This window comes from Taudactylus pleione, unplaced genomic scaffold, assembly GCF_031769625.1.
Source record: "Taudactylus pleione unplaced genomic scaffold, aTauple2 ptg000408l, whole genome shotgun sequence".
Taxonomy (NCBI): Eukaryota; Metazoa; Chordata; class Amphibia; order Anura; family Myobatrachidae; genus Taudactylus; species Taudactylus pleione.
The window spans coordinates 9,455,443-9,467,627 of NW_028284810.1; the positions used below are offsets into that span (position 1 = coordinate 9,455,443).

Sequence of the window (12,185 nt, forward strand, 5' to 3'; positions counted from 1 at the left end):
TCTCTTTTTGTTTTGGAATTCTGTACTGCAATATATAGTGTTGGATTTTTGCACAGGTTAAATTACACTATGTAACAAATTTTATTTTTCAGTTTCTCCTTGTGTTCCAAGTATTATGTCCTAATTGCCTATGCCCCAAGAGTATAGACAATGCCAATTATTCCCCACAAACTATGCTTTTGTGACCTGGTCAGAGATATTTTGAAATGTTCTTATTTTCCCAGGACATTTCTATACTTCAGTGTGGTTGCAACATGGGGCTGCAGGGCAGTACAACTCTGCCAGAGGGGAGCCCAATAACAGTGACTGTACCTCCAAATGCTCCGTCATATTTCCAGGAATCTGCAGGAACAGCAAGCTCATCGGGGAACAGTTGGGTGTATATCAGTCACCATCAGGACAGTGCATTCAGCCTAATCTCTACCACGTTTTCCTGCTTTCTTTGCCTTTGGGACAACAGATGACAATGACCACAGCGGACAGTTCTGTGTGGGGATGAATGTAAAGTGGGAGCCACTGGTGGACTTAAGGAAGGTGCTGATGCATACTCTACACATCAAGTTGGGCCATATGAAACAATGTTAGAGCTCTAGATAAGGATTCGGTAGCTTTAAAGTACCTTCAAGACTTCTTCTCTGAGCTGTCTGAGAAAGGTCAAAGCCGGTATTTTTGTGGGACCACAGATTAAGAAGATCCTGCAGTGCAAGGAATTCCCAAAGATGCGCACTCAGAAGGAAAAAGCTGCTTAAAACCAGCTTTATCGTAGTGGTTGGGGCTTCCTGGGCAATCACAAGGTCAAAAAGTACATGGAGTTGGTTGAGACTTTGCTGAAAAGCTTTGGCACAATGGGGTGAAGGATGTTCCTCAAAATCCATATTCTACACGCTCACCTTGAGAATTTCAAGAAGAACATGGGAGTGTACTCAGATGAGCAAGGTGAGTGCTTGCACCAGGATATTCTGGAGTTTGAACACCATTGCCAAGGACAGTATAATGAGAACTTGATGCGAGACTACATCTGGGGGCCAATTTGTGAAAGCAATGTACTGTATAATCGTAAATCTTGAAAAGCTACTCCCTTCCAATTATTTTGTGGTTAGGTTTGTACAACTAATTTTCATACATTGATTTTTTTTCTCACATTGTGTAAAATTAAATGCAAATTCGCCCCCTTTTCATCTGAAACAGGTAAAAAGGTCAACGTATAAAACGTCAGGGGGCAGGATGCAGCAATGTAAAAAATGCGGTTACACCCCGAAAACGCGGGTTCGACAGCATTTCTCATATGCGCCAAGTTGGATCTAGTGGATGGTGTTACCCTATAGAAGCCGATGGGCTTTTATTCGGAGAGTGCTGTGAGAGGTATCCAAAATCGGGTGCCTCCCAGCACCCCCCGCGACGCTTGTGTCATTAGACCAGGAAGTCCCTCATTCGCAAAGGACAGTTCTTACTGAGAGAGCAGTCCTTTGTGATTTTCTTCATGCATACCGGCTTAAACGGCGACATGCATGCGAAGGGTGGCGGGATGCATCGTATCCTGAGTGCCATGAGTCGTGCATCCCGCCCCTGGTCACGAAAGCAAACTGAGGGGAATAAATACCATTTCCCATACGCAATTAAGAAACAGAACTACTACCCAAGCACTGCAAATTTGTTATAATTGTATCTGAACTTGTTTTTGCACACTGTTTGGAATAACTATGGTTACATACAAGTGGTGAATTATTTACAGAACAAGGAATCTGTACGTATATGCAGCGGGAGCATTAGAGTACATTATAATCTTATTATTCTGTTATTAACCAGGACACAAACTTTGTACTCGGGCAAATGTTAGAAATATAAATCCACTTACATTCTACTGTGCTCAAGCTAAGAGAGATTAAAAACATTAAATCCAGAGTACAAAATCTAAATTCACCTAATAGGATTTGCAGGTAATGCACACCATTTTCTAATCAAGTTATAAATATGGATAATTCATACTGTAAAGTGCACTAATCTCATAGGTTTCTACAGACAGAGCCAAAATTGTTTGCAGAAGAGCCTCTGGCCAGCGACTGTTTGCATAAACACCCAGCAGGAATTTATTACACAATGGTTAGGTGCTTTCCCATGTAGAGTTGCTTTATTAATATATAGCCTCCCATAAAACATTGCCAATCTGCCAGCAGAACCTGGTGATCAGGATCTTACTATGCATCGTGGAGCAAACAAAAACATTCTGCAATATTTATATAGTCATAACTTATTTAAGCATTACCGTGCTAAAGAAATATTGTGTTACAATAGCTGAAGTTTACATCTGTGTGCCTACAAAGCATCCTGCTCTCCCATTTGGCTGCCAGTATCCATGCAACCAGCAGTGAGGATATACTTTGACAAGCGTGGCAACTGTAAAATGTCACAGCTCCATGCAACATTTCCTGAGCCACAGCTGGGATCATTCTGACATACCATTATAATTATCCTGTACTCATATGCAGCCAGCGTATTAGGTCATGCAGGACAGTCACAACTTTATTCAGACCCAGGTGCTATTTATACTCAGCTGAAAATATAAATTGTGAACAAGAACATTGGCACACAAAGGCTAATTTAATCATATCTACCAGTATGTTTGGGACTGAGGGAGGAAATCACACCACACCAGCTCAGTGCAGATAGGCCTCTGGGTAAAAATTAAACCAAGGCCCCAGAGACTTGTGTTTACATCACTGCCAAAAAGTACATATAGACAGATATATCTCTCAAAATACCACTGTAATTATATATAGCTATACAAAACCAAGCAGCACTCCACTAAATGTCAAACTGCAGGTGCCCTTCAAAAACAGACTGCACACATATGGGCCAGTAAATGTAATTTAAAACCAGTTACTGGTGAATCAATAACACCAGGGCCCCCAAGCTGACTGAATATGGATACCAAATATGCTTATCTTTACATATAATAATTTTTTTATATAAATGATACAGTATAAATTGCATATAGAACACAAGGCTGTTCAGCACCGCAAGAGACAGTTTATGTTTCACCAGAAAGTCTATCACCCAGCTGTTCCCACACTTTTTCAATTATGATCAAGACTTGTGGTCAGGAAACTACCGGAAGTGTAGCATAAAGGCTCATTTGTTTTATAGGTCAACCAGACTGTCTCTTGCAATGGTAAACATTCTACAAACCATTAATACAGCATGATCTGAAAGTGCATGTTTTAGATCAGCGTTTAGTGAAATTCCCCCCCCCCCCCCCCCAAGTGATTTTACTAAAGTCTGGGTGTTGGCCACAGCAACCAATGACATTCCAGCTCTCAGTTCCTAGTATGCATCAGCTAAATGATCGCTACAATGGTCAACACCTAAAATTTGTAAAACTGCGCATTAGTAAATTTACGCCTTCATCTTCTGGGAGTTAGGCGTCCCTATTCAGCACCCTTCAATTTGATTCCACATATATGTGTGTCACATGTAATAATCGGTATGTAACCAAAGTCATCGCACTACTGAATGAATGAGCAGTATTTTAAGAAAACGAAGACGAGGAAAGCGATGAGATTAGTGAGGGGAGGTAGGTCCATTGCTGGTCCAAGTGGCATCACTGTTATCAAACCCAGAATCTGCCAAAGCAGCAGCGACATTATCTTGAGGCAGTTCCAGATGCCGGAATATGGATGGGACACTACAGTACACAAGGCGGAAAAACAGGTGCAGTTTGGTGTGTTCTGGCTAAACTGCATTCAGAGTTATCTTTTAGGTAATCTCCCAGGAGCGCAACACAAAAGTATGGTCACAAGTGTGCAAAAGATCATTTTGGACAGTGCAGCCATGTATGTCCCCCAATGTGGACTTTGGTATTAAAATGCCTCCTGCATAGAATAATAATTAGCGTTTAAAAGAATTGACAGCAGATGCATTCTCATTTACAAGCCACCGTGCAGGAAAGACAGCAGATTGCTACTCTGAGGCCATTCCAGCACATGAATGAGCCTGTATGCAAAAGGAGCCGGGGGCCCTAAGCTACAACCGGTAGTCACCTTGAAGAATGCTACGGGACAGAGCGGAATGTGTGGAATGCCATCAAACAGTCTCCAGAAACGATCATGTATTGTTAAAAAACACGAAAGAGTCATAGCCTAGAGCCAAGTACCGGTTAGCCAGCTATAAGGCTTCAAAGTGTAACATACTACTGGAAAATGCTTTGGTAACTACGTAGTATGAGTTATTATTACATTTTATTTATAAGGCGCCACAAGTGGTCCACAGCGCCGTACATACAGTAAAGGGTACACAGAACATTACATTACAGTAACCAAAATATAAACAGAGCACAACTAACTATTAGCAACACAATTCTCCATACACAGTACAGCTCTGAAGGTGAAGGCTGTCATAGAAGTGCTAGAGAAGAAGGCTGTGAGACAGTAGGGAGGAGGACCCTGCTCCTAGGAGCTTACAATCTAGGGGCAATCTTATTGCATTATATTCAATATTCACACATAAAATACCTGTATATTAAGACAACGCTTACTCATCCTTGAATGCAGGCAATTTAAATCAACATTGCTAATTTATGGTCAACTAAGCAGTGTGTTGTGGTTTTGTTTTGGATTGGATGGATGCACTGACATATCCATACATCAAATACATATAGGGGTCTATGTACTAAGCCTTGGCGAGAAATGAAGTTAATGGAGATAAAGTACCAACCAATCAGCTCCTGTCAAGTGACAGTTAGGAGCTGATTGGCCAGTACTTAATCTTCAGCTATTGTATCTCCAAGGGTTAGTACATAGACCCCGTAGTATTGGTGTTAATATACATATTTACAAAATTGAAAAAAAAATAATAATAATAATACATAGTAACTGCACAGAAGTATAGTGTAAAAATACCACCATCTCTTTGCTCTGTCCACAGGTGAAACCATACAAGCAGCAAATAGGGGTTAATGTGGCGGCCTAGTATACAAGTCACCCAACTACCTATAGTTGCACAGTCCAGGCTGATATATAAACCCATGACAACTACACCTGCTGTAGAAGCAGAACTTGCCTTGCATACATACACAAGGCTAAGTTTCATGCATAGATAGACAGCTGTGCCTTCCTTGTAATCACTATTTACCTAGATTTAAATCAAAGAAACTACATGGTACTCTTTAAAAAATTGTACAACCCTATTTACATTACTGCTCAGAGCCAATGTATACATTAAAAGGTTTTATATAATGAGTCACTTTCAATCCAGATTACGATCTCCCTGCTGCAGACCTAGGGTACAAAGACACTGATACTGTACATAGTGTGAAGTAGGAAAGTAATTAAATCCTGCAGCATTTGCTCCAAAAACGAGTTTTACAAGCTGAAAAATGAGCCTGTAACGTGGAGACTGCAGTTGGCAAATGTCCACACACAGATCATTTCTAAACCAGTTCTCATACAGGTTCTGTACACACAATGGCAGGTGTTTCATCACCACAGATTGTAATGGAGACACATAGAAAAGAAAAGGTACCTTTACTTCCACTGACTGCATTGTCAGGTCACACGGGGGCTTCAGAGCTTTAGGTCTTGTGGCGTACCAGTAAGTTGTAAGAGCAGCAAAGGCGCCAAAGCCCATCAAGGTGTTGGTGGGAAGAGTGCGAACATACTGACCAACATCTCCTAGCTCAGGGATCCTGAGGCTCCTAAATATCTCGTGTGCTTGCATTGTTACTGGTGCTCTCTAAGCCTGTGGGTGGAGCAGAGATGGGAGGGGAAGCATTAAAGAAAACATTCCAGAAAATCAACAGAGCTACAGGTGCAAGTAATTAATAAGTGATAAAGAACACTTTATACTTGAAACTTTGTTGCAGGTTTTCTTGTCTGTACATATAAGCCACAAGTTAAGCAAAATAAAGTCTTGATTGTAAGAAAAATAGCCACATTTTTCATAGGGTTAAGCAATAAAGATGGGTTAATTTTATTTTGCAAATTGGCCAAATTTCAGCAAATTTATTCCGACTAACCTAGATTCAGCAAATAAATGACACCTACTGTAAAGGGCAGCAGAGACCAGCAAAAAACATCACTGGATCGTGGCTGTTCTCTGCAATAAAGGAACAGCCTTCTGCCAACCCTCCGAGGCACGGGCTGGCTGGCAACTCTCTGCCTGGGGGTGTAAATTCAAGCAAATGGCCCCAACTTTTCTACTAGCAAACAGATTTAAAATTGTGCGTGATTACACCTTACGGGCATTGTTTATCTAATGCGGGTGTGATTTAAAAAAAACAATTCTGATATATGTCAAAGAGCCATGACACAAAGCAGACTATTCTAGTGACCTTTGTTCACTACAGAAAGTATAACAGTGACCTCTATAAAATCAAGATTTAAAAATCAGATCCCAAATCTGGTTTTATTTTTATCAGATGCCAGATATCCCCACCTTTATTTAAAATCAAACCCAAATTTCACCAACCCCCACCTTCTTGTTAAAAATCATACCCTAGACCTGACTACCCTGCTTCATTAAACATTACATCTCAGAAGCCCTTCATTAAAAATAAAAAAAATAAAACCTCATACATCAGATTTGCCTTATTAACACACATTCCTGATCAAAAATAAAATCCCAAATCTGCCATCACCCCTTCCCAGGGGCGGATTTTGAATTTTAAAGTGGCCCTGGAATAGGAATCGTCATCAACTGGCGATGGATTGCTACTGATGGTTAATTACTTTGCTATTGTTGGCAGGGAGCCGATGATTCTCCACCAAACGCCCAGCGAGGATTTATTTTCTACCCTGGTGCGCGATTCACAAAGCCCCTCCCTATGCCAGTGGCAGAGGGAGTAAGCAGTTATACGGAAAAAGTGCAAAGATTTTTACAAAACCATAGTGAAATTTTGACCTCAATGAGGGCTATTCAATTGGTTTATAGGGAGCCTAAATTTATGGGCGCCTGATGGAGCCATTAATTTGTTGCTACATTCGGGCACGCATAGCCACGGTTAGACACATTTCTGCATGCACCCTCCTGAGGTGTCTAGCAGAAATGTCAGCTGTCTGAGGTCTAAACTGGAGTTTGGGCGCCCAAAGCAGGACTTGACGGGTTAGCTGTTTATACACAGATAAACAGTGATTTTGGGTGCGCACATGTGGCATGGGCGCCCAACACAGAGCAACAACTGAATTTCTCTGTTGGGCGCCCAATTGGAGTCACCCCCAGAGGGGGAGAGGGGAGGGTGTGTGTGAGGAGTTATGAGTTGAAGGTGAGGTCACGAAGAACTATAGTGTATCTCCAGGCATTGCACAATACAGGTGCATGAGGTGGAAAATTACAGGATCTCACAATGTTGGATTTTGCCCCTTTTGTAACAGTGTTTCCAGGTAACATGTTGGCCACCTGTCAGTATAGTATACTGCAAAATACTCAGAGGAAAAAGCAGAATACTAGACATACACATTACATTAAGCCAGCAAACTATACAGACTGAGGGGGGTATATTTACTGACCAGCAGCTTGTCAAAGCTTTTGACTGAAGATTTAAATAACGGCAATAGAAATAAATGCCCAATCAGACTTGCTTAGTATTTATTTTGGGAAGGAGGGGCTGGGGGAGGGGGGGTGGGGGGGAGGTTGGGATTTCTGCACAGAACTTTAAAAAAAATAAAAATAAGGAGTACACATTAACATTAAATTAATCTAAGTCTCAGAGTTGGTGGTGCTCCCCAGAGTTTGGCAAATAAATGTAGTCGATTTGTGTTCTGCAGAGTGCAGCAGCAGGGAGAAGACTTATGGGGGCACGGTTCTGAAAAATTGGTAGACTTAAAACATAAGATTTATAAAAGTTAGGGTATTGGTATAAACATATAACATATTCCCCTGTAAATGTATGTGTGATGTTATCCGTGTGTAGAAGAAGGCCTTTGAAGATGAGCAGCAAAGGTTGAAAGAGGTTTTAGGAAGTTCTGCTTTCCTGCCACAGCCACAATTATGTCAAATCGTATATAGCATATAAGAAAGTAGTCCGGGGAAATGACATCTGGCTACATGATAACCAGTCTTTAAAGGGGCCTATCCACTAGGCGACCTGAAAGACTGAACGTCTAGCGTTCAGACCTTCAGGTCGCCGAGGTGCTATGCCCGCACTGAACATCACTCAGTGCAGGAGTCAGACTTCCTATCTCTGAACAGGCCGAACGACGTCAGGTTGACGGGCATGTTCAGTAGATAGTCGGGGTCGGCAAGGACCCAGCATGCACGTGCATTGCTGGTCCTTGCCGACTATCCATTACATGACTTTGTGAACAATGTAACCAAAACCTCCTGGTTTTGGTCAGATTGTTCACAAAGTCGTGTAATGGATAGGCTCCTTAAGAGCCCTGTGTTCTACTTGGGGTCAGAGATCAAAGAAGGATTGCTTATACCAGAGACACTCAGTCTTCAGAGGTGTGGATTCCCTCACCTAATCAGTGTGCAAGTTTATTGACATAAGCCTGTGACCAGAGCTTCACAAAAGAGCTTTAGTTATAATACAAGAACCCCTTCTCGAATGACAGAGAAACCCTGGAGCTCCAGCTGGGTGGACAATACACTGAGCTGACAAGGGTTAAAATCACCCCAGGGAGGGGGGGGGGGTATGGTTGGAGAAGCAAGCATTAAAATGCAACACCCTGGTAAGTCAGTGTTCATTCTGAGAGAGGCTATCGAAAGGTACAGATGATCCGGAGTTCTTCATTGGGACTTCCTCATCCCACAACCACTTAAGTGACATGGTTTGTTTATTCCATTTTATTTCTGAACGTGCGAGTAATTGTGAATCCTTTTTTACATTTATTATATTCTTCTAACTTTTTGTAACTAAGCTTTGTAGATATTCTTGAATTAAAACATTAATTCTAGTAATGGATCTGTGTTTTTATGACCCAAGGCCTCATATGGCTCATGTTACCTATTTTTCGAAGTACTGATAATTGTGTATGCAGGTGGGAGCAGACGCTCACCTTATGCTTTAGCATTACAGTTTCCTTCTGCTGGTGGCAGTTTAACCACACGTGCTGAGGTAACCTGTAAAAGTCACAGGCGGTGATTCTCAGATTAGCGTATCTGGAGGGTCGGGCCGCAGGACTGATATTAAGATTCTAGAATTGCACTCAAATTTTCAATTTGTGAATTCCAATGTCATTTTGCAAATAGGAAATTTGAGTATAATTCTGATAGCGGCAAAAATATTGGTGGCACAAGTGTGATTTAGGGGTCTATTTACTAAGCAGTGTTAGGAGACAAAGTGAAAAGTGGTAAGAAAGTGATAAGGTGCCAGCCAATCAGCTCCCAACTGTCATCTCACAGGATGTGTTTGAAAAATGACAGTTGGGAGCTGATTGGCAGGCACTTATCACTTTTCACTCTGTATCCTAAAACTGCTTAGTAAATAGACCCCTTAATGCATAAATTTATAAAATTATTCTATAGATAGAACTGAACATATAAAGTTTTAAATATTCGCAATGGGTCTTATTCAGATGTGGACAGCGTATGGTACTTTGTACAGTACGGATCTGCATTGTAGGACGCATTAGACAGTCAGTGATTGACAGTATGATACAGTTTGGGGGCGGCAGCATCCAAGGTTTCTCAAAACGGACGCATATCGCCACCGTTGTGTGGGAGGGCCAAGGTCAGGATCTCTGTCGGAAGACAGAGATTTCCTGGCCTCTCTGCATCTGCGGTGGTCAGCTTGCACGACCCCAGGTCGTTTTCATAGCATAGGCTATGAAAGCATGTATTGGTGCTACACAGTATAAATTACCATGGGTTGCTCCTAAAAGTAAAATGGTAGCAATCACAAACAGACATAATTTGCATTTTATTATCCTTAATTTAGTACAAAAACAGTCGAGCAGAATAAGAGGACAGTAACTTACAGAAAAAAGACCTTGCAGGACAAGTACGTGGTATATAAACATTGCTGCAACAGCAGTCACATCACTCAAATAAGTAGCAGGATGACAGAAGTCAAGGGTTAGGTACTGCTGTAAGTAGTATGGAGTAGAGAATAGTAGAATGGAAAAAAAAAAAAAAACACATGGGGAAGAGGGACCTGCTCAAGAGCTTACATTCTAAAAAGGAGAATGGTAGACAGACAGGGGTGACAGATGGGGTAAACAGTGAGCATGGCACAGTGAGTTAGGATGAGAGCATGATGGCTTGGCATTGATGAAGAAGTGGGTTATGAGAGCCAGTTTGAAGTTTTGTAAAGAGGTTGAGAGTCCGATAGGGAGAGGTAGGGGGAGCACGTGCAAAATCTTGGAGCGGTCGTGAGAGGAAGTAATCAGATGGCAGGAGAGGTGGCATTCATTCGCAGAGCAAAGAGGGCAGGCGTGATGGGAGATTAGGACAGAGGGCACAAGCTTGAATTGGGTTCTGAAGCGGAAGGGGTTTGTAGGAGATGGGAGTGCAAATGTAGAACACTTGGGAGATGAAGAGGACTTGAGCAGCAGCATTGAGGACAGATTGGAATGTAGAGAGGTGGGAGTCAGGGAGACCAGAGGAGGAGGTTAGACCAATCTGGAGATAACCAGTGAGTGTATGAGGGTCATAGTAGCATCCAGTGTGAGAAAGGGTCTGATCCTGGAAATAGTTTTGAGATGGAAACGGCAGGTCTGCGAAAGGTACTGAATGCGTGGTTTGAAGGAGAGGGAGGAATCAAGGATTACTCCAAGACAGCACAAATGAACGATAGAATGAATGATTAGTGGAGAGAAGTGAGTGGAGCAGGAGGATAAGGAAACAGGGTCAATAGCTTCAATGTTTAGTGATCGTAGCCCTAGGAGGCAGAGGTGGAGAAGGTGAGGAGGGAGAAGTTAAAAAAGAAATGGGAGGGGGAAAAGGGGAATTGGCCAAAATCAGAAATCACAAAAGGTGAGTGAAAACCAAGTAAGGAGAGTGCCCACATGGGAGGGCGAGTTGGTCCATTGGGAGAGACCAAACTATGATATGAGGGTAAGAAGTTTAGAAGCAGGATTCTGTGGAGATATTGAAGTCACTTAAGATAATGAAGGGAAGATCTGAAGAGATGAAGTGAGGGAGCCGGGAAGCACAATTGTGAAGGAATTTTGAGGGAGAGCCAGGGGTACAGTAAATGACAGCTACTTGAAGGTGAACAGGTTGGAAAGGGCATATAGTATGAACCTCAAATGTAAAGAATTAGTTGGTAGGAATAACTGGAGAATTGAAGGACACCACCACCATCACCATGGTGACCCCCAGGGTGTGAGAGAGTGAGGCCACCAGAGGGGATAGCAGCAGGAGAAGTGGTGTTTCAGTAAAGGCTAGGACAGAGGTTCTTAAACACTGGCCTCAAGGCATCCAACAGTTCAGGTTTTAGAGATATCCATGGTTGAGCAATGGTGGTAATTATTACCTCAGGCAATTTGATTTAAGTCACCTGTGTTTAAGCATAGATATCCTTAAAACCTGGACTGTTAGGGTGCTTTGAGGACAGAGTTTGGGAACCTCTGGGCTAGGAGATAGAGAGTGTAGTGACGGTGCAGGCTTATGGAGCATACACATGGTAAGATTTGTCAAATCTGTCAGATGAACGATTATACCAAAGTTTTGAACGATTTGAACGATTTTTGACTGCATTAAAATGAATGGAATCGTCCAAATCTGACTGCAAACACATCAGATGTCAGATATCGTTATCTGACCATTGGGAACGCGCATTGTTCATCTGACAGATATGTCAGATTTTCCTTCAGATACGAACGATTTTTTAAATCGTTATCGTTCAGATCTGAAGAAAAATCTGACCGTGTATTATGCACCATAAGACTTAGGAAGGAAGACTGCAGGAGGGATTAAAATGTTGTGCGGAATGAGGTGACAGGGAGGGAGCCGGGCTTAGTGGTGGGGTAGTAAGACCATGGTTGGGGAGAAGTGAATTAAAGTGGAATAGCGGGAGAGGTGGGGAAGGCATACAGAGGAGGAGAGGGAGGTGGAGGAGGATACTAGTGGGGGGGAAGAATAGAGGTAGGAACAGGGGCAGAATAAAGGATTAGCTAGACTGACTGATTTTGGGGGAGGTGGTGTAAAAGAACACATGGTACCCACTAAATGTCTGAGGTAGGCAAGGTTTGAGAAAGCATAAAACACTCCCTATAGGAAAAGTTAGCAGCAGTTACTCAGATGTTATG

General features: G+C 42.2%; 1 protein-coding gene across 4 annotated transcripts in view; it reads right to left on the reverse strand.

Annotated features, from left to right (window-relative positions):
- ACSL1 (acyl-CoA synthetase long chain family member 1) overlaps nt 1-12,185 on the reverse strand; it is a 98,020-nt gene that overhangs the window by 56,837 nt on the left and 28,998 nt on the right. For all 4 annotated transcript variants that reach the window (XM_088447001.1, XM_088446998.1, XM_088446999.1 and 1 more), the window contains exon 2: nt 5,518-5,733. In XM_088447001.1, the coding sequence (XP_088303127.1) occupies nt 5,518-5,712 (195 nt within the window). In that variant the 5' untranslated portion in view covers nt 5,713-5,733. The remainder of the gene's footprint in view (nt 1-5,517; nt 5,734-12,185) is intronic.